General features: G+C 43.6%; 1 protein-coding gene across 4 annotated transcripts in view; it reads left to right on the top strand.

Annotated features, from left to right (window-relative positions):
- Positions 1-23,685, top strand: part of IGSF9B (immunoglobulin superfamily member 9B) — a 103,478-nt gene that overhangs the window by 46,502 nt on the left and 33,291 nt on the right. For all 4 annotated transcript variants that reach the window (XM_072979141.2, XM_078379838.1, XM_078379840.1 and 1 more), the window contains exons 6-11: positions 3,387-3,528; positions 7,912-8,057; positions 13,106-13,248; positions 18,031-18,171; positions 18,833-18,949; positions 21,122-21,272. In XM_072979141.2, coding sequence (XP_072835242.2) covers positions 3,387-3,528; positions 7,912-8,057; positions 13,106-13,248; positions 18,031-18,171; positions 18,833-18,949; positions 21,122-21,272 — 840 coding nt within the window. The remainder of the gene's footprint in view (positions 1-3,386; positions 3,529-7,911; positions 8,058-13,105; positions 13,249-18,030; positions 18,172-18,832; positions 18,950-21,121; positions 21,273-23,685) is intronic.

Genomic DNA, 23,685 nt, shown 5'->3' with positions numbered 1-23,685 from the left:
TCCCCCCATTCCAGTTTCCATGCATTTAACGTTTGCATACGTCAGTGAAAGTTGGCCATTTAATCATATGGAAAGAACTAGATCATCATCAAATGTAAAGTACTAGATCTGTGGTTTAGGTATCTGACCGCAAAGCTAGAAGTTGAGGGTTCAATTCCCAACTGTACTTCCTAGGAGAAGAGCCAGCCTGTGTGGTCTTGGGCCAGCTGCACAGTCGCAGAGTGCCAACAGAAGAAGCGAATGGGAAAACCACTTATGAGTACTCTCTACTGGGCAACCTTGAAAAAAGTCACCATAAGTCAGAATTGCCTTGACAGCAACACAGTTATTATTATTAAGGGACTAGATGGGCAGACAGTGTTGCAGTTGAAGATAGCCATCACCACCATATCCTGTGAGCCCACGTTTTGGAGTTTAATTATGAGTGTACCTATATGCAATGTGTATTTTTGGCATTAAAGAGAGTGGGAGTCAACTTCTACCCTCAAGGGTCATTGCAATAAAGTCTGCTGATTTATAACAAAGGCTCTTTTTATGGAGAGATACCATTTACCAACCACCTCCCACCCAGCTCTCTAGGGTGCTTACTTCGAGCTTCCTGTATCCCGTAGAAAGGTACTTAGCAGCATGAATCTTCTGAAGGTGACTCTTGGCTAAGAGACTATATAACCTCCAGCAAGTAAGCTGGGACTCTTTCCAATCTTCCAATTAAAAAAAAAACTATCCAAAGTGCCATCAATAAATAAACAAAACCCCAGACAGTTAAATAACAATGATGACAGTTGCCAGCTCTGCTGAACCATCTGGGGAATGCAAAGGATGGGGGTTTTTTGGCCCTGGTGATATGTGGCCCTCTGTCCCAACCTAGAAACACAAGGTTTTCTGGGAGGGACGTTCTCAAGCCGAAAAGTGGGACAGGACAGCCTGGCCTTGTAGGAGAGAGACATGCCGTATTGATTAGCCATGTCTGCATCAATAATAGAGGACTCTCTTCCTTCCATTCTGCCTGCTTAGTAGGTGATTTGGGAGCAGTGTTGATTGGCCTTATCTATTGACTGGATCGTTCTGGCCCACCCGAGATCCTTAAGATTGGGCGTGGGGCGGGACAAGGGGGTTTAGACTTGAGTTTGCTGGATTTTTAAATCCGAAAGGATGGGCGGAGGGTCGAGGAAGGAAGGAGGAGTGGAAGGCAGGAACAATTCTGCAAGCCGGAAAGAGACAGAGAACAAAAGGCACCAAGACAGGATTAAGTCCCAGTAAAAACAAACTGTATACAAATCAGGATCTGCTCCAGCTAAGAACAATTGGAAAGGAAATTCCTAAGTCTATTAATTAGTATTAATTCTGCAAAGTGAGCCAGATTAACAGGGGCGCTTGGATTTGAGGGGGCGGCGGTAGGTTCATTTGTTTTCCAGCAGTTTTCAGCCTGGGGTTTGGCAATTCCAGTGAAACTGGTTAGGAATGGAATGGATCTTGGTGAAGATCCTTTGGACTGCAACCCCCAGAACCCCCCCGTTTTTAAGAGAATGTTTCTGAGCGGTGGCAGAGAGGCGACAGAAGCTCCTAGCAGCTGTCAGTCCTCTGGACCCACACACAGCCTTTCATCCTGCCCTTGATGATGGAGTTTGTGCTGGAAAGGTGCCTCGGGCTGCCCTCGATATATATATATTTTTTCCCCAGCAAATGAGGCTAGACTTTTCCTGTGTCTTCCACCCTCTGCTGTGATTGGCAGCGGTCCTTACCGAGGTCATCCCCAGCCCAAGACACTTTAACCCCTTGCAGGGACGGCACCGTCTGCTGCCACCATAGTCTTGCCCCTTGTTTGCATCAGGCACAGTCATAATGTTTCTGTGTGTCTGTCATGCAGCGTGGAAAAAATGTAATCTGTGGCTTGCGTGTGTTATGCCCTGGAGACATCAAGGGCCTCCTTCCAGCATGCTCTTGCATCCTCCGGCCGTGACAGCATTTTTGAGCCTGTTCAGCCTCAAGCTGTGAGAATTCAGACTGTTGTTGGCCCTTGCGTATGAAAGTATGTTAGGTGCCTAGGTGGGAGCGTTACCCTTGCTCCAGAAAACTAGTGTTTTGACCAGAAATGGAGGCTGTGATGGACGTTTGTGAACTTTTCTCTTTCTATGAGAGAGAGAGAGAGAGAGAGAGAGAGAGAGAGAGAGAGAGAGAGAGACTCAGGATCCCTGCTATTCAAAATCCCTGATCTTCATCCTCTTCCTTTTTTTAAACCTTTAAATCAGATTCATCTTTCAAACAGAGGAGTATCCTTTGAAGAACAGAACAGATGGCCATGTATATGGAAGGAGCGTTGGCAATTCCCAGTAGACTCCCCGGCCCTTTCAGTCATCGTGAATGGCTATATGTGATAGACGGCTATCATACCGACAGCAGTGAACCCCTCGGAATCCCATTAGTATTATGGAGGAATTCATTTTATTGGCACACCCTTGTGGGTTGGCCTGTCATATTGATTAAGCAACCATCCCCATTTACAGACTGGGTATCATTCGCTGTATTCATCTCCCTGTCCTCCTCACGCTGTTGTGACCTAAAAGTCTGAAGGGATCTAAACAAAATGTGGAATACTCATTAGAGTTAAACCCACTGAAATGTTAATGAGAACTTATGTTTGTGTTGATTAACAACCCCAGTTCTTTTCTGTTAGTCTGCTTTAGTGGGGACTCAGATTTCGCCTTAGAATTCCTCTCCTCCTGACACTGCATATGCTGTCCTTATTAATATGGGATATTTATTGTTGTTTTTAATGTGCCCTCAAGTTGCTTCTGACTTATGGCAACCCTATGAGATTGGAATAGCTGCTACACCAGAATCCTGCAGCCGAAATGACCAGTCACCATAATAGCTGAGAAACGTGTGGTGCGAGAGTTTGGCTCAGTGATGTTTCAAAGCCTTGTTGCCCACGTTGAAGAATGTTTAATTTCCAGTCCATTTGCCTGTTGAGCCTGGAAGGGGAACGGGCGCCATCTTGTTTGTTGCCTCAGATGGCAGAATGTCTTGAGCCGCGTAAGTCTGAGTGGTTCGGACCTCAACGTGGGATGTCTCTGCACAAAGTGCATCTTCTGCACACCCTAGCCAATGTTCCCTATTTTGTACGCGTCGACTTTCAGACCTCATCTTCTAAACGCAGGGTTTGGGCCTTGTTTACAGACAGCAGGGAAATGGTTGTGCCAGGTCGTATCGCCTGGACCAAAATGCCTGACTGGATTTGAACAGGTGGCACAGGTGCCTCTTTGTTCCACAGTACGGATGCTTATATCTGTTCCCGACGCAGTTGGCCACCCTGCGCTTTTACCGATGAGCTCACCTTCCTTGTTTCGCTTGCTGAGGTAAACTGTTTATCTCCTGTTCTCCCCCAGGACCCCCTTTCATTGTTTCCCCTCCAGAGAACATCACCGTTAACATCTCCCAGGATGCCATGTTCACCTGCCAGGCTGAGGCATATCCAGGCAACCTGACCTACACGTGGTACTGGGAAGAAGAAAACGTCTACTTCAAGAAGTGAGTCCGCGCCCTGTTGCTCAGGCTTTACTCCTGTGTTATGGAAGTTTGGTGTTGATGAAATATTGTGTTGGGAGCGGTGTGTGTGTGTGTGTTTCTTTGTGGATATGTATGCATGTGTGTTTCTCTGTATGTCAGCATGACATCTGGAGTCTCCTTTTTTCCGGTTCTGTATGTCATGATTCTATGTGATTTTCTTGGCCATTATATATGAATAGGGCCGGCTCTACCATGGGGTAGAATGAGGCAATTGCCTTAAATGGCTGATGCTGGGAATTCAATTGCGGCAGTACCTGGGCTGTTCCTTCTTAAGTCTCTAGGAGCTGTGCTTTTTTGGAAGACAAAGCACTGTCAGCCACATGGTTTGCCCCTTTCACTCACTCACTCACTCACTCACTCACTCACTCACTCACTCACTCACTCACTCACTCACTCACTCACTCACCCACCCAGCCACCCACTAACTAACTAACTAACTAACTAACTAACTAACTAACTAACTAACTAACTAACTAACTAACTAACTAACTAACTAACTAACTAACTAACTAACTAACTAACTAACTCAGGATAGTTGAGAATGCCATCCTATCAGCTGCTTGTCCATTCAGCTTCTGTGTATGGAATGAAGGCGAGATGCCATTGTGGCTAGTCCCTTAGTTTCTCAAAAATACCTTAGATCTAAATGGACAGAAGGTAGAATTCCCTCTTAGCTTCCCATGAGTATTTTCACCTCCCATGCAAGAAAAAAAAAAGTATATGGGTTCTTCCCCCTCTCCCTATTGAAGGTTCCATGATTTGCCAGAAGCATCTCTGTAGTATCTTTTCCCTTTGTGAAAGTAAGCATGAGCACACAGGAAGCACAGAAGGACTGACTGATTGATCAAAAGATACAGGCAAGCCATCCAGCGCTTCCAGTTTTAGCCCATGCAGCTATTATAGTTTAGCAATGTTTGTTTTTAGTATAGATACAAATCATTCTAGCAAAAGCACAACTCTAAGATATACAGAAAACACCTTGTTTCCTTTTTAATGTAGGAAAAAGGAAGCTGCTGTAATGGGTCTTGCAAGTCATTGTTCTCTGGGAGGTGCCCTCTATAAAGCCTAAAGGGCAGTAAGACTACAACTCACAGGACACACGATGGCACGTTCCGTTTTTGTTGTTAATGAACAGGAAGCCAGGCCCAAGACAGCTAAGCAGCCTCTTAGATATTTTCTAGTTCAGGTGCATGAAATGTAGGTGTCGATAGGCATGGGCCTCTGGACTTGAACTCCCAGAATTCTGCCTGGAGAATTCTCTGCATTGGAGTTTTTTAAAAAATCCACACCCCTACTGAATAGGGAATAAGATTCCAAACATGTTTTTCTTGTGAATAGGGAATAAGATTCCAAACATGTTTTTCTTACATTTGTATCCTGCTTTTCACCCAGAAAACTCAAGTCAGCACATGTAACTCTCCACAGCCCTGTTTATCTTTGCAACAGCCCTATGAGGTGCGAGAGAGAGAGAGAGAGAGAGAGAGAGACTGGCCCAAGATCTCTCCTTGACTTTCATCTGGTTTGTCAGCACATCTGCACTGAACCGAAGTTTTCTGACCTTTCCCACTGTGTCTCCTACAATCTTAAGATTTGCTGGCAAATGTCAGCGTCCACTAGGTTTCTGAAGTTCAAAATAGTGCCTTTGTGCCTGTCCTCTATGTGAATCCATGTGGATACAGACCTGCTGCCTTTGCCAAACCAGCTTCTCTGCGTTTGGCAAAGTGGGTTTCAGCCCAGGAGAGCTTATGTTGTAACACGTTTGGTAATCTTCGAGTTACTTCCGGGCGCTCGTTCTTCTACAAACGAACACCTAGGAGGAAAATCATTTTTGCAGTTCAGAGGGTCTTTCGGTCCTTCTTTCTCTGGGCAGGATTATCAGTCTGGGAGATGATTGCTCCCTGCTAGGAACGCGAGTGCTTTGTGGCTGCCGTGCGATAAGGGAGCAGGCATCCTGTGATGAGCAGTGGGGAACCCTGAAGGAGCCCACTTCAGGGAGCAAGCCAGGCCCGTTTCTCAAATTGGGGGGAAAAGGGAAATAATTAAAGCACAGCAGGGGGGGCTCAACATGACTGAGCTCCTCTTCTCTTTGGCCTACTTAGCATACTCGTTTATCCGGCCCCTTGGGTAGGGCTGTTGTCCTGAAAAGACCTAGAGTGCTCCTTTTTTTAAAAAAAAAAATTATGGCAGATAAGAAGAGCTGTCTTCTTTGGGACTTCCTCTTCAGTCCTGTTGAGACGTAGCGTTCTTCCTCTGGTAAGAAATAAGCGTGCAGGAGAATAAAGAGAATTTATTATTTATTTATACTGGAGGTAATTTACAAAATCCATGTCTGTCCTGCAGGGAAAGATAATTGACCCACAGCATCAGTTTTTGCCCAGCAATAGAGCATTCTTATTATTATTTCATTTCTCTATGGGCATTCCTCTGTGGAAGACTTCTTTGTGTTGATTATTTAGTAGTAGTAGTAGTAGTAGCAGTAGCAGCAGCAGCAGCAGCAGCAGCAGCAGCAGCAGCAAATAATAATAATAATAATAATAATAATAATAATAATAATAATAATAATAATAATAATAATAATAATAATAATAATAATAATAATAATAATAATAATAATAATAATAATAATAATAATAATAATAATAATAAATAGACACCTTGAACATAACACACTAGGCAAAGTAGTAACAGAACGAAGAAAGGTGTGTAGCATTGGCATTAAAATTCCAGGGGATGCCAGAGTTGAAAAATAAAGAATTGGAAAAACTAAGAAAGTACAGAGATCTGGCAATCGAAACATCTCGCCTCCGGAAGAAACACACTCCAGTGGTCCCCGTAATCATCAGGACTTTGGGAACAATAGCAAGAAATTTCACACAGTATGATAAGCAGCTGGAAATTTCAGAAATCACACCATCAGAGCTACAAAAAATAGCAATATTTTGAATAGCATATATACTGCACCGATATTTAACAGATGCTGAGGTTAAAACTTGTGTCTGTTATATAATACCAGTCAATGTTTTTATAATTTTTATTGACTGTGCCTGCCATTTTTGAACAACAACAACAACAACAACAACAACAACAACAACAACAACAACAACAACAACAACATAGAACTGCAGAGCTGTAAGGCACCAGCGGATCATTAAGTCCAGCCCCTGTCAAGGAGCTACAGCGGGGAATCAAACTCCCGTCTTCTTTCTCCACAGCCATAGACCTCAACCACTGAGCTTTCCAGCAGTTTCACAATGAAATAGGTTAGGCCTCTAGAGAAAGAAAGGGTTTTTTTCCCCCCTTGTGAGAACAATGAATCTCTAAGGAGAGCTGAAGGATCTTGATTTCCACTGTGGCGAAGCAAGCTGGCTGCCACAGGTGGCAGACTTGGAGGTGGGTGGGGGAAGACAGAACCAATGCCATGCGGAGCCCAGAACTGTTTTGAAGGAGAGCGGAAACTCACTGAGAGATTATTGCTCTGACACTCCTCCCCACTACTGCCAAAAGTAACTCTGGGTATATGAAAAAAATAATTTAGGATTTGAAGAGGGGGCAAGCACCTTTCTCAGATACCCGGTGCTATTGTCCTTCCTTCCCAAATACACCCCTTAGGGTAGAGCTTTCTAAGGGGAATAAGTATTGGTCAGCTGACGAAAATAGACAGTAGTTCCTCAAGCAGTTTGCACTTAAGCAAAGCGACAGTTGAGTTTTCCTCTTTAAAACCGTTCAAAACCAAATATCACACACACACACACACACACACACACACACACACACACACACACACACACACACACACACACACACACACACACACACACACACACACACACACACACACAAAGAATAACCTCTCCTCATGAAAACGGGCATATAGAAGAGTGTGGAAGGCACTTTAGCCGGTTTCTCTTCCAGTTGTTCTCTGATACCCTTGGAAAGTGGTGCTTTGTGATCCATTAAAGTTGATTAATATATTCCTAAACATAATGTGGGTGGATGCCATAACTGAGACTCCACCAACACCTTCTAGCTCCTTCATTTTGCAAAATATTCCGATCCAGTCCTATACCTAAAGATTGCAAGTTGGAATACCACCAACAGAACAACCTTAAAACCATTTAGAACAATCAATAGTCCACAAACAAAGTGAGGTTTCTGAAAGGCAGGGGTTAGTGGCTGCTCTTAGTCTTAAACCCGATACATCCTTGTCGCTGAGGTGCGTCTAGACATGAGGTGCGCATATGGCCAGCAACCCCCCCCCCCACTTCAGCCATCTTTGTTTTAACCGCTACGCCTTCCCTTCATTTTGAGCTGCCTCGGCTCACTTTCCCTCTGGTTCTGTTGCAGTGACCTAAAGCTGAGGGTTCGCATCCTGATTGATGGGACATTGATCATCTTCAGAGTCAAGCCTGAAGATGCTGGCAAATACACCTGCATTCCAAGCAACAGTCTCGGCCGCTCTCCTTCGGCCTCTGCTTACCTGACGGTGCAATGTAAGTGCATTTGGCTCTCGAAGGGAATGGAGAAGGTAGCGCCGACGCATTCACAAACAGCAGCCACACTTAATTGATGAGTTTTATTCTTACGAGCCATGGAGTTGGAAGTGTCCCTGTTCAGCCTCTCTGTAATTTTTTATGGGCGCTGCAGTAACCAAGCTGCCACAGTGGCAGTCTAGAGAATGGAGGATAAATTGTGGCTGAATTACTGGGTTTTGTGAGGCAGAGGGGGATTGGCACACTCACTTGGTTAATTGCTTTGTTTAATGCAAGGCTGCCCTATTGAATCAAGCGGCAGCTGCTTCAGAAAGGACCATCATCTCGGTATTAACTGTCCCAGGGGAGGGTTCATCAGCCACTCCTCATCCAGCCAGGCTGCACACCCATTGGGTTTTATTTGATTATTTGCATCCTACTGCTTCCCAGTCTGCTGAGCACCCTTCAAAAGCGGTTTCCCGCAGGCTCCCAACTGCATGTTGTCTAACCTGCGTTCTAGCAGAAGTTCAGAAACAGCCACGATCCAGAAATCCCCATAAAGTACAATGTGCAAAACGTACCGTGTAGATTGCCTATGCCAGGGCAGGCCAGTTTTCTTTCTTTAATACACTTTGTGCATGGGGATGGAAAATGTAGCTTTCTAGATATTTATTTATTTATTTATTTATTTATTTATTTATTTATTTATTTATTTATTTATTTATTTATTTATATCCCACCTATCTAGTCACCTAAGACCACTCTAGGCGGCTGTTGTTGTCCTGCATTTCCCATCATCTCTCGTCATCACGTAAGGTGACAAAGTCCACAGCTAGAGGAGTGCACATTCCCCATGCCCACCATATTTCCTCTTGTAGCTTGGCGTGTCTATTGGAAGCCTTCCAGGATTACTCTACCTCAACTGGCAGGGTTGTAAGGGTGAAGCAACCAGGGTTGTGCCCTGGGATGCCAAAATTAGATGGCATGCCTTTCCCCCAGCTCCCCGTTACAAAAGCATCCTTAGATGGTTTGGTCTGGTTGCCTGGTCTACCATCGTGGGAAAAGGTGGGCCAAGCTTGTGGGGCAGAACAGGTTTTCAAGAGGAGGCTAAAGGAATGGAGAGGCAGTGACAGAGGGCATATCTGTCCAGGGCTCAGTAGACCAGGCCTTCCCCCATCAGAAAAAGAGATGGTGTCACATCTAGAGGAATGGCTGGCCTGTGCAGATTGTGGGTTGGTCAGGCCTCCCCTGTCATATGGAGGGGCCTCTGACCTGGATGTGGATGATCAGGTCTCAGTCTTAGGCGAAAACAAGCCACCATCTCTTGAAATAATCTGGGGAGAAAGCACCCTCTGCATGCATCTGGGAAGAGGCAGAGTAAATGTAAGCCAAAAACATAGTTCAGCACCATTCAGTAGTCACTGAGACCATCGTGCAGAATGGAAAGTGGTATAAGCTGATGCGCCATTTCACACACCTTGGCAGCAGTTGAGCAGAACTCTCCTCTTCTCCACTAAGTATGTGTGGACAATTCTAGACAAGATGGAGGTGAACCCTCACATTGGCTTGTGTATAATTCTCAAAGGATCATTCTCCGGGCAACTTAAAAGACCAAATCCGCATGTCTTCTTGCATTCAGGACTAGATCAGCTTGATATGCTCCCACAACCTGACCTGAGCAACTGTTGATGGGCATGGTATGGGAGCAGTTCATGCTCCATGAGATGTGGAAGTAAAGGTATTGTTTTGTGTCAGGTGGAAACGAGACATGGTGAATGATGGTGACACAAAGAGACCCTGTTTTTTCTGAAAAACACAACCTGTGTGCCTTCACTGTACACACAAAAGCAGTTATTGGTCATACCTCTCTCCTGGGTACATGGTTTCCATGAGAGGAATGATGGGTAATCTCAAAAGATTTCTCACTCAGCACTCCGAAAAATGTTCACAAATGTTTATTGATTGATTGATTGACTGATTGATTGGAGAAGGAGAGACATGGAGCCAACATGCTGTGCTTTCAAAGCCAAAAACTTGTGTCAACTGCGTTTTTATTCTGAACACAACCTGTCTCATCTTCTGTGTTATGGCTACCCGTTGGTCCACTTGTGTGAAGGCTTCAGTGGGTTCCAGTTAAGAGCAGTGGATTGCCTCAGCTAAAAATGAAAATGAAAAAAAGGTTTGGAAATGATTTGGACATCGGACGACTGGAGGCTGTAGAAGAGACAAGAGTTTGGTCTTTGAGTCCATTCATGTCATCACTTCATGAGTGATGCAGACCTTTGCTAATTTCACATGGGACATTTCGAAAACCGTGTGTTTGGATATGTTGAGATTCCTTTTTTTTTTTATTGAGAAAGAAATAGAAAACGCAGGTATTTGTCTCTATCCATAAATGTTTTAATAGCAGGAAGGTCCTTCTGTGTCTTCATAAAAAAAAATTAGAATGTTTTTCCTTGCTCTGGACATCCCATTTGGTCTTTGCTTTGCTGGAAAATATAAATATATGGCTCACACTTTCAGGCTGGTGGGGAAGGTGCATAATTTTTGGCCCTAGTTTTCCTGGTCACTTTTTCTCCACCTCTGGAAAGCGATCTTGTTCAGCGTCACCCAAGTAACTGTCAGATGGTGATGGCTTTTGGCCGGTCATTAATCAACCCAGTTGGATTCCCTCCAGTGACCTAGAAGTGAAAAAGCTCAGTGTCCCATTACCAATCCCCCTGAGTCTATGTTGATTGCATTTCCTAAGACACAGCACTAAACTGCATGTACACAAATCAAGTTCCTCATTACTTTCTGGATCCGAAACTGGGTTACGATGCCACGTTCGGGCATCGGGTGACCTTGATAAACGTTTGCTCGTTGGTGGCAGTCAGCTGTTTGCAAAGTGTGAGGATGGGTTGACGGAGTAGCAGACGTACAAGCAGTCAAAGGAAAACGGTGGTGGAAAGCAAATCACTGTCTTTCCACAGAATCCTGCAATTATCCGTGTTCTGAACTAACACCCTGAGTGCTATTCCAGCACTGCTGTAAAGGAATATATAAGACTTAATTTGAATCATTTGGATTTTAACTCTATAGGACTTTTGGTGCGTGTGGGAGAGTGTCTATGTTTGTGTTTAAATGTTGTCTGTGGCAAGCCATCATTATGGGGAAAAGAATTTTTTTTTAAAAAAATGAAACCCTGTAAATCCAGGCAGAATAATAAGGATTATTTTCCTTCCCCCATTTCATTTACATTCCTATCATTTACAGAACAGAGAGATTTAAGATTATTAGGGATTTAAGACCCCTAGTAAGGGCAGCATCATTCTTTCACTTGTGATTTGACTTGGGGGAACTCCTGAGGCTTTTACTGGCCCTCTCCCTTCTCATCACCTCAGAAAATACAAAACCACATGGGATTTCACAACAGCCATTGGACAAAAATGAGAAGAACTTGATGGAACTGGATAATCTGTCTTCTCCCAGTTTTGTTCATTTGACCAAGTATTGATGCTGCTCAGCTGTATGAGTGGAAGAAAGTGTAAACACAACGAGGTGGTGTGGAAGTACAGCCTCATAAGGAACCCAGTTACGGGCCCCTGAACCCAGTACAGCCTCATAAGGAACCCAGTTACATAGGCAGACAGAGCTTGGAAATAATGCATTAAACACATCCACCGACACGTTGTCCTTTAGAGATAACATTGTTTTTGCAAAGTAATGTAACACCTGCCGACGTTGTTATGGGTCTTCAGTGTTATTAGTTCTGAAATGTGTAGTTCACTTCTAGAACATTGTTTTTGATGGATGATTGGTGTAGCTGCATGGTTCCTTCTGACCTAGTCTGGGTGTAAATGCTTGCAAGTGAGTCCTGAGTCGTTGCCAGGGCAACAGCTTGACTCTGGTCCTGCTTACATGCTTTTCAGCCTTACTCCAAAGATTGGAGTAGCTTGCTTGTCTCTCTTTCATATCACATACCACATGTATATCCAACATTTCCCTTCATTGGCTCAAGAGCATCCCTGTCTTCTTCCCCGTTTTCATAGGAATCTTATAAGAGAGAACTGCGTGAAGCGGTTCATTGTCCTTGAGAGATTCTTCTAGCCTTATTGAAACGTGCTAAGCTCAAAAATTTGCTAAACTCTGAAGTTCTTTAGGATATTTGGAGGTTTCTCTTAAATAGGCACCCTGACATAACCTTGAATTTTCATTTTAGAAGGAACACCAAGACCAATCTACCTCCTGAAACTAACCTGGTAGACTGATTAAATGTATTTCTTTCAAAATTCTCTCTCTCTCTCTCTCGTTTTGCCCACATAAAAGTCTTCACTTTCATGGCATTAGCTAAACATAAAAATGCAGTCATGAGCCAAGGAAGAGACTATGTGAAAAGATAAAGAGATAAAGTAAACAGTGTGTGTATATAGGAAGGTTTAAGAGCTTATGAATAAGAAATCCACTATTATTGTAATACAATAGGTATTGTTCTGTTGTTCTATTTTGAATGCGCTGATAAAATATATTTTTTTAAAAAAACCTTTCACCTCAGAATTCATTCTTACGAAGTGAATATCTACTTATCTCTTGTGTCAAAGATAATTCTTAGTATGTTCCTGTTTACATAAGAGGATTTGGAAGAGGTGTGGGTTACACCTTCCAAAGTTAAGTGGGAATCGTTGTTTTATTTTTAAGTCAGGGTCAAGCATTTTAGTGCTAAACATGGAAGGGTATGCATGAACACATGTGTAAATGTTCCTTTCCCCCTCTCCCCTCCCCTGTATACTTCATGTTTGAGTGCTTAGTCTAGATAGATTGATATGAAATGATTTCAGTGACTAAATCCCCAGGTCAATGCTAAGTGTTGTTATAATGGATCAGGAGCAGATAATGAGAAAAAGGATAATGGTCTTTGGAGACAGGAGTTTTATGCATGTTACTGAATTAGCTTGTGAGTGTTCGGCTCCACAACAAACATAGGCTATAGAATAGAAAACCATGAGCCCAGGCTTATCTGGAAGATGAAAAAGGAACTGCTGGATGAAAAAACAAAACTTCTTCATAATTTTTGACTGCTTCTATCCCAGATCCTGCCCGGGTGGTGAACATGCCACCTATCATATATGTACCGGTAGGAATACATGGATACATCCGTTGTCCAGTTGAGGCAGAACCCCCAGTTACCATGGTGAAGTGGAATAAAGATGGCCGCCCTCTGCACATTGAAAAGGTAATAATAGAAGCTGTTGTTTTTGCAGGATTTAAAATATCTGCTTGCATTGTTATCTTCGTGATGGTGTATAAGATCCTCCAGTTGCCATGCTATGCTCATGATAATTCGGTGAGGAAGGATATTGCCTCAATAATCTTCAGGTAGAAGTGACTGTTAACTGGAGGGACCCTATTTCTATTCCGACACTTCTCAATTGCAGCTCAATCACAATAGCTTAATTAATTTGCTTTAATGACCAAGGCTGAAGTCTAATATTTGCTTGTTAAGAGCAGAGTATCTCATCCTGCTCTGGTGCTCAGCTCATTTCTGACAACATCCTCTCCCCATAGGGCAAACATGAGGCTTTAAGAGGGCATCAAAATGTGCCGTATATTTTGCCTTCTTCCATCCAATCAACAGCAATCTTCCCGTATAATGTATCACAGAGAGTTTATTCTTCCTGTCACTGCAGGAGACAAGCATCATTAATCTAACCCCAGTGGAGCTGTAAAGTGTCCTCCTGCAGATATGACCATATTTGGGGGGTGGGGGTGGTTGGCAGTTAAAAAGATCCCTTTTTTAATGAGCCTCCGTCTTGCTCTTCCCCTGGCTTTAGAAATCCTATCAGTGATTTTAATCATTTTAAATATTTAAACAAAATATTCAATATTTAGAGTTTTCTTTAAAGATTAGCATCTTTAAAGATTCTTTTCTGACTGTTTGAAATGGGTGAAAGTCAGTGCTTCAACCGCGAGGGTGGTTCAAATCATGTGCGTAATCCAGCCAAAGCTGAGCACTCATGTCCTCCTCCACCACCAGAGAGATTTATGTACATGCCTCTCACTCCCATTGAGATCAGTGAGAGTTTATGGGGGTCTAATGTTCTTGTCACAAGATTGTGCCCCCTTTCCACCAAGAGTGGGAATCTCATCTGCAGAACCATTTCTGCAATCAGAAACTGAGATTTATTTCCCTGCTCAGCATATAAAGAACTTTCTCGGCCACATTTCTGCACCCAGGTTTGAGTCATCCAAGACCTTCTAGGTGAAGAAGGAGTCAGGTCCATGGAGGAAAGTTTTGGCAATGGCTGTTTAGTGGCCTTGTTCACCCATGACGTCTGTGCTTTATCTTGTCTGCTAATGGTGTTGTTTTCACAACAAATCCCGTTTAGGCTGAACTCCCAGTGTCCTGGGTGCCATCTAATCTTCAGTCTTGGTCAACTGACACCAAAGTAATTCTGAAACTATTATGGCTTGCAAACCCCTAGCATCTAAATGGTCTCAGATAGATGTTCGGTTTTGTTCCAAATCCCCTTTGAATTTGGAATTCATGTAGTCTCAGTCCTTTGGACGTGAGCTCCTGACATTCGAAGGCATGTAAAAATGTGAGTAGATAAATAGGTACCACCACGGTGGGAAGGTAACAGCGTTCCGTGTCTAGTTGCACTGGCCACGTGACCACGGAAACTGTCTACGGACAAATGCTGGCTCTACAGCTTGGAGACAGGGATGAGCACAGCGTCCTAGAGTCGGACACGACTGGACTAAATGTCAAGGGGAACCTTTACCTTTAGAAGTCTCAAGCCTTTAGGGTTTTAAGCCTAAAAACACAGGCTTGCTGATTTTATGGGGGCAGTATTAAGGAGAGCATGTAATGCATTTTTCCTACAGTCCAGAGAAGCTTACAGTAGAATAAAGAGCTGCATTCTTCAACAAGGGCTACCACTCAGGCTTGCTTTGAAAGGTTTGACATCCTGACTGTAATGATAATGGGAATAATTGGTGATCCTTGGTGTCTTTTGTTCTTGCTGCTGCTTTATCTTTTATATAACCCCACAAACAGCCATTAGATAGCTGTGGCTATTGAGTGCTACCGACCTGAGCTAGATTCAAACTGATGCCAAGAGGAGAAATTGGCCACATTTCATTAGCAGGGCTCTGTGTCAACATGGTCCCCTGAAGCAATACATCTGTGCTGTCCAAGTAGGCCAATCACAATGACCGGCCATCTTCCATCTGTCAGCAAGGGACGGATTGCAACCTCAATCCAAAATGTTGACAAGGGATTTTGGTTGATGCATCCCCTTTCAAATCCAGAGAGCCACCAGTCTGGATATTTCTTCTCTGTGCATCGTAGTTGCTGTTGAGTTTTGTTTTGTTTTTGGCAAAGAAGGGAGAGATACAGCTGGAAAAAGAGCTGAGCCACTCCTTAAACACCCCCCCCAATTAAAAACAGTGGTTTGATTGTTTCTTCTGGCATCAGATTGTGAAACTGAAATGGGACGTGGATTTGGGCAGACATTTGGATGGGTCTCCTAGGAATGAGCAGAACTGTTCAGTGTTGGAGTGTTTGAGCAGGTCAGGGAAAGTGATGGATTCCATTCTAGCAGAACCCTGGAGGAAACAGTGGACTCTGGAATTCACTGTACCTTTCATGCAAAGAATACATCAAGAAGCCTTGTTGTGTCCAGGGAGTATCTGCAGGCCAAACTTTGCACATTCTGGCTCTTGAAACACCCACTACATTGGGACTTTCTGGGTCCTAGCATGGCCTGGGATTATAACCATCTGGATTGTAGTGGGATCCACTGTGGTGGGATCCACTGGCCATCATAAGCCCCAAGAGGTAACTAGGTTTCTAATCTGATCTTGTGGCCAGATCAGACTCAATCCCTATCCCTGTTTTCAGAAGGCTTTGTCAGCAGGTTGACCCTAGCCTTATTTATTTATTTATCAGATTTCTATCCCACCCCTCTAGAGCAAGGGTCTACTCTTATGACCCATCTCCTGCTAAATGGAGAGTGAAGCAGAGAGGAGAGTCCTATGCTGAAGCAGGTTACTCTAGTTTTGCAGACAAGTGCATCTGCCGAATGGGAAGCTTTTATGGGAGCTGGTCTCGAAGCTTGGAACACTCTGGCTTGAAACAAATTTATTTCTTTGCTTATTTTTTTTCTAGAAAAGTGTGGTTTGTTACATAACTCATTGCTTCCAGTCCCCAAGTTATTTGTTTGTGGCTGGTGTGTGTGCGTATGTGTAAGGCTACTATGCTATATCACTCTAGCTTTCCCTTTACCACCCATTCCTTCCTTCCAGAGCCCTGTAGAGCTACAGTACACCTTTACGAAGCTATGGTGATCTAACACTATGTACCACTTTAGAAAGTTCTATAAACTACAGAAGGAGGGTGTTGTAGCACTACAATGCTATAGTGTAGCTCTATTGAGCTGCTCTATCTACCAGAGGTTTATAGAATGCTCAGTGTGCCCACAAATTACACTATTAATACTTCCAGGAAGCTTTTCACAGCTTCAGTTTGGCTTAAAGGAAAAAAAAACATAGAAGGAGATGTGGGTGCAGCCACAACATCACAAGTAATGATGACACACACACACACTTCCTGTTGTGGGGAATCTGGAATATTTTAGAGCTTCATTCCTTTCCTCTGAAGAGAAATGTTATTTTGATGGCCGTTGTTGCCAGAAGGAAGGGACATGGTACAAGTAACCGCATTAGATTGGACCAGACTATGTTACTTGTAACTTAATTGTTTCCAAGTTCTCGTGAGTCTATACTAGAGATGTAAAATTTTGATTTTTTTCCCCAGGGAAAAAAACACAACTTTTCCCTCTGTTTTTTCCCCCTGGGAAAAATGCAAATTTTCAGAAATTTTGCATCTCTCGTTTATATGAGAGATGTGGTCTGTTGCCATCCAAAAGCCTCCTTGGGTACTTAAATGTTTTGCCTACTTTTTTCTCCTGTGGCCAGATCAGAGTTGTACCATACTGTGGATTAAATGCTACATCTTTGTGTGTATATTGTGTGTGTGTGTGTGTGTGTGTGTGTGTGTGAGGAGAGAGATAGAGAGAGCTACACACAAAGAGAACTCTTGGCAGAAAACAATGTTAAGAAGCAGCATCTTTCACTTTGGTCTTCCCCTCAAATAGTTACCATGGCAACTGTATTGTATTCAAGAAAAAATTCTCTGAGGCGAGTTGTTGGATAATGTGTAGTTTTGTCCACATTCGTTAGATGATATGGATGATACTATAATCATACCTACTGAGAGCTGGAAAGCATGAAACCAAAACATACTTTAACGACCATGTAAAGAGGAGGAAGTAACATGTTTATTTTTGACATCTTGAAGAATTTGCTTATTGTTTATTCCTTATTGTTCATTGTTTATTGTTTAATGTCTATTCCTGTATATTTTTATTTTTTGTTATATGTATATGTTACTGTATTTTTATCTGTCTAGAAGCCACCTAGAGTGGTCGTATTGACCAGATAGGTGGGGTACAAATTGAATGAATGAATGAATGAATGAATGTATGTATGTATGTATGTATGTATGTATGTATGTATGTATGTATGTATGTATGTATGTATGTATGTATATTTGTATGTATGTATGTATGTATGTATGTATGTATGTATGTATGTATGTATGTATGTATGTATGTATGTATGTATGTATGTATGTATATTTGTATGTATGTATGTATGTATGTATGTATGTATGTATGTATGTATGTATGTATGTATGTATGTATGTATGTACGCATGTACGCATGTACGCATGTACGCATGTACGCATGTACGCATGTACGCATGTATGTATGTATGTTCCAGGTCAGGCCATATCCATGTTCAATAGATCTACCGTACATGAGGTAATTTAGTTAGGGGGAAAAAAGAGAGAACCAAATATAGTAATTCATAATGTATTGATCATGTAGAGCTCAATGTATTTGATTGTCATGCAGACAATGTATTTGAGTCTCGTCTCTTATTTGTGTAGTTTTCTGGCTGGAGTCTGATGGAAGACGGCTCGATCCGAATCGAAGAGGCAACAGAGGAAACTCTCGGCACATATACCTGCGTGCCTTATAATGCTTTGGGTACCATGGGCCAGTCCCCCCCTGCTCGACTGGTGCTGAAGGTACCTCCCCGGTTGATGTCTTCTTTTGGAAAGCTTAAGAGCCCGGTGCATTTGACACTTTTGCACGTGCGTGTGTGTGCACGAAGGGCAGCCAAATTGCTGGCTGTGGACACTTTGCTGTTGCGATGTTGTTCCCAGTGAGGAGTGGGGGGGTGTTTGTGTGCGGGCCCCTCCCTGGATGTCCCTCAGATTAAAATAAGATCAGTTTGCAGAGGCAATTTGGAAACAGAAGAAAAGGAAACATGCTATGTCGTGGCGGTCCAAGAGAATTCTGTTTTTAGTTGATTGAAATGACCCCTATGCTATGCTAGTATAACTAACGTAGTAATTGTGGAGGTATGAGGAAGGATAATGCACAGTGGAAGGAAAATGCACAGAGATTGTAATGGATGTGTGCATACACACACACACACACACACACACACACACACACACACAATCCATAAATTTACATGGGTCAGTGCTTACATGTATATCAGTGTAATGCGTTAAACCATATGGCTCTTGGCATATTCATTAATAGGCTAAAAGTACTGTAATTGGTTGGCTGCTCTGATTTTCATGCTGTATGCCCACCGAGAATCGTTCAGTTTTATTTATTTGCCTTCTCTCTCTCTCTCTCTCTCTCCCCTGCCCCATTTCCATGACATCCTGGGTACAGGACCCACCCTATTTCACGGTGCTACCAGGCTGGGAATACAGACAAGAGGCAGGGAGGGAGCTGTTGATACCGTGTGCCGCTGCAGGAGACCCTTTTCCTGTCATCGCTTGGAGAAAGGTATCTGACCTGCCAGAAAAATGGGCAGTGCCTTTGGCTTTTGGTGAATATTGGAGACAGAGGAGCCACCCTCTGTCCCGGTAAGAGCAAACTGACAGGTTCAGCTGCTTCGCTTTGAGCTGTGCCACTGCCACCCTGTCCCGCAGGTGGGTGGGGGAAACCCAGCTCCTTGCAAGAAACTGCAGAAAACCAGAGCAGCAACTAGCACTATCAGGAGAGGCAGCCCTCTCTCCAAAATACAGTGGTGCCCCACATGACGACGGTAATCCGTTCTGTCAGAATCGCTGTAGAGCGAAATCGTCGTCATGCGAAAAAAACGCAACCCATTGGAATGCATTGAAAACCGGTTAATGCATTCCAATGGGGAAATACTTCATCGTCCAGCACACCACTGTAAGCCATTCTTCTCCCTCCTTTTCATTGCTCCTTTGTCTCAGTATGTATCACAACACTCATCACTAATTCGGTCTTCCTTTCCCCAAAATGGCCGTCCGCTGTGTTTAGGATGGATTCCTCACTTAGCAGGCACCAGAAAATGGCTACCCTATGGAGGATCTTCACTGGATGATGAGGTATTTCGCCCATTAGAACGCATTAACCAGTTTTTAATGCATTCTAATGAGTTTTTTTCCTTTCGCTTGATGACGATTTTGTTGTACAGCGGTTTTGCTGGAACGGATGATTGTCATCAAGCGAGGCACCACTGTACAGTGTTGGTCCCAATGAGTATACCCAGTGAAAACAATTGGGGCTTGCAGTCACAACTTCTAAAAGTCCTGCTGACTTCTGTTCATCTACTGTAGTTGAAACTGACATTGGATTGAGCCCAGCATGACTCAGTGATCTCCGTGCCTAAACAAGCATTTGCTTTGTGTCTCAAGGCCTATTTTAGCCTCTCCTCTCTTCCATGCTTCTCAGTTTCAACTCTTCCCTTTGTGCCTGTCATGGAGTTCCGCCTCCAAAGTTTTCATCTACTGTAGCTGACCTAACCATACTCTGGTCCTGGAACCACCGGGCATTTCATCTCCCCAACACTTCTCATCCTCTGGATTCCCTTGGCGGCCACTTAGCAGTCACCCCTCCTTATTTATGGTTCCTTTCCTTCTTCTGTGGCTTGAGATGCAAAAGCAGAACACAGTCCTAACGGGAAGGGGGAAACGACCTTTCCATTTTGTGCCAAAACTGCTGTCCAGAGCAGGGTGCAGCTCGGTATTATAGCCCAAGGCTGTTTTCTTGGTAGGGCGGATGCAACTGAATGCTCTCTCTACTGAAATTAAGCAATAAACTAAGTAATGCAGACCACAAAAGCAAAACTGCTGTTTCTAGGCTATTCTGAAATCCCTGTGTGGGTGCTTTGAAGTCTAGATTCTTTGGCTTTAAGTGTCGACTTAAGAAAATTGAATTGCTTGTTGGAAGTTGGCTGGAGGCTTTTTTCCCCCCTGGGAATTGCCCTCAATGGTGGTGGTTCACTAGGCAGTGTGTGGTGGCTCGCTTAGCCCTTACCCATTCCATAGGAACACCTGTAGAGAATGAAAGGCCAGGCCTGCCCAGCCGAGCTGATCCTTCGATCCTGCTGCATTGTGTGCATAAACCCTGACTGGTTATTCTTTGACTAAGACATTCCCAGTTTGAACTCTGGTTTTTACCTTGGTGAGCTACGGGCATTTCTGACTTCTAAAGGGAAAAAGGGGCCAACCTACTCATCTCCTGGGCTTCTTTTGGCCTAGTAGAAGGTTGACCTCTTTGTTTCGTTGCTTTTTGCTCCATTCCAAATCCGGTCCTTGCCTTTGTTTGTAGAAGGATGTACAAAACCAAAAGCATTGATTCCCTGCCCTTGACGTTCTTTTGAATCCGAAAGCCTGGACCTCACCTCTCCCTAGACCTGCCTTTCCTGTCCATGTAGCTTTCTGGAAACATGGACCCTGCCTTGCCTGGCTGGCCGTTGATTTTGCCTCACCCTTCGGTTAGATGCTTTGGAGGAGGCTTACAAGAAGCGCAGCTGACCTTTCCCGCTGTGGGAGGGATCGTTCCAATGGTGTCCTGCTGCCTCGGTCCCATATCTTTGCGACATGCCTCTGAGTTGTGTTTCTTTCTCTCCTTTTTTTTTGTTTTTGTGTTCTCTTCCTCTTCCTTGTCTTCTTTCCCCTCTGCTTTCTCTCTTGTTTGACCAAGGTAGGGAAACCCAGTAGAAGCAAGCACAACACCCTTCCGAGTGGCAGCCTCCAGTTCCGATCCCTCAGCAAGGATGACCACGGAGAGTGGGAGTGTGTCGCCACAAACATTGTCACAAGCATTACCGCCAGCACTCATCTGACCGTCATTGGTAGGTGTGGGAAGCTCGGTGGAGGAACCAGTCCCTGAAGGTCGAGGATGTTCCAATCACTCGTCTTGGTTCTACTCGTGGATGTGCTAATTGAATTGTGCAAAACCAGTTTGGAACAGCCCATGATAAACAGCATGGTTACAGGATACAATAGGGTGTTTTAATGTATCATTCAGATGATGTTTCGTGATAGCTCCTGAGCTGGCTTTTAGAAAGTCTTTTGGGTGGGGTGCTTTAAATACGAAACATCACTGAACAGGCTCTGTAGCGTTCATGAACCTCACACTCTTTCTTCTGTAACAGGAACTTTGGTTCCAAAGGAGGAATCATGTATCATAGTTTGGCTTATGCTTCTTGAACATGAAAATGTAGGAATGTGAGAGCAGTGGGATTCAGATGGTACCGAAGACAGTGTATCCACTTCTGTGGAATAAATTGTTAGAAGGTTGATGTGACAGCAGTGTTTGGGGTGATGGAACTATCCATGTGAATGAATGCATGTCTCGCCAGACCATCGCCACTGAAATGTTTAGGAAGAGAAATTTCCAGGGAAACGCTGAAGGACAGCTCATGGTGGCCAAATTGATTGATTGATTGATTGATTTGATTTGATTTGATTTGTATCTTGTCCATCTGATCTATGCGACCACTCTGGGCAGCCAAAGAGGACTGTATTAATGAAATAGGAGTTTGTCAGCAAAGTTAGAACAAATGGCTTTCTAATATAGACACCAAGGAGACCTAGCTAGAACTATGTAGTGGTTATTAATGGTTTATCATATGAACTGCTGGATAGCTCAAGGGTTTAGGCATCTGACTGTGAAGCCAGAGGTTGGGAGTTCAATTCCTCCCTGTGCCTTCTTGACAAGGGCTGGACTCAATGATCCGTAGGGTCCCTTCTTGCTCTGCAGTTCTAAAATGATGATGATAATGATGATGGTTATATGCATCTGATAATCTTAGAACTTCAGTGCTGGAAGGGACCCTCTGGATTGTCAAGACCAGCCTCTGTCAGGAAGAGCACAGTGGGGGAATTGAACTCCCAACCTCTGGCTCCACAGCCAGAGACCATAAGCCACTGAGCTATCCAGCAGTTCAGGTATAGGAGGGTAGATCTTGGCTAAGCCCAGTTTTCCTTTTAGCTGGCAGCTGAGGGTCTCTTCAAAAAAGCTGCCAGAAATCAAAGGTATGATCTCTACTGAAATTTAGCTGTTTTCCTTCCCAGCTATTTTTAAAGCTTTGCAGCACTTCTGCGATATTTATGTCATTTTATTTTAAGCTGGCAAGTGAAAAAAATGCATACAACTTTTCAGTCCGTCTAAAGCTAGATATCCTTTTTTTTTTTTGCCATAATTACCTTAATGAATTGAAGGTGTTTCGATTGACATATTTATTTGTTTTAATCTGTGACTGTTATTGCCTGTTGGGGGAAACAATAGGAGCTGTTTAGGCATCAGGGGAGCGCAGATGTGTGATTTTTTTTCTGATTCCCAAATGGGCTAGGGACTTGATTTTGTAAGTGATGTATCTGCTGTGGGTTGTAGCCTGAACTTTAAAGGACTGAGTCTGTTTGAGGGATAGGGTTCAGAACTCCGGACAGCTCCTATAAAGTTCAGACTAAAACAGATGACACATTCATTGTTTCTACAAAATTAAAGTCAGTGCCTCCATTGGATGGCACCATGTAGAGTGTAAAGGCAGTTAGTGGATTTATAATTGATGCAGAGCAAAAAATAAATATAAACAGGAAAGAGTTATGGAGACTTTGATGAAGGTGACTGTGGAAAGAGAAGATCAGGAAGTGTTTGAGGCTGTTTAAGTACAAAAGGGCACCAACCCATCAGTCTGTTCTGGATGAGTGGATGGCTTGGACACTGTCTTTCTCCCAGTAGCCCTCTGCCCCTGCTCTGAGGATCCCTTTTATTTCATTGGCTGGTTGTTATGAATATTGAAGGAGTCAACTGCTTGAGCCTGTGTGCCAGTGCAGTGACTGAAAGGCACAAATCAGGATTGGATTCTGGGAAGAAAAGAGTAATCCCTAAACTTTAATTTCATGGTCCCATGAATCTGCTGCTCAAAACCGATCCCTTTGGTTTGTTTGTCCCTTGGCTATGTATCTAAATGTGTTGGAAACCAAAGCTTCGTTTCCTGCCAAGTGGAACAACATGTTTCTCTGCTTGTAAAGTGTGTAGCCAGAGGGACATTTAGCCTTCATGAACTGTTAGGGCTCAGTGAGGATCAGATTCTGAGATACTTGTGTTTTGTGATCTTGGAGGCATTCATGGGTGGACAAGAAATTTGGAGGTAGACATTGACTGAGTTTGTAGGCAGCCGTGCAAGGGACACATGGTGCAGAAGGTAGTCCAGGGACAACCAAGGTCACATTCTAGAGGTAGCAAAGTTGCTGGAGGCA

The sequence above is a fragment of the Pogona vitticeps genome, chromosome 8, assembly GCF_051106095.1.
Source record: "Pogona vitticeps strain Pit_001003342236 chromosome 8, PviZW2.1, whole genome shotgun sequence".
Taxonomy (NCBI): domain Eukaryota; kingdom Metazoa; phylum Chordata; class Lepidosauria; order Squamata; family Agamidae; genus Pogona; species Pogona vitticeps.
This window is presented reverse-complemented; position numbering and strand designations above follow the sequence as displayed.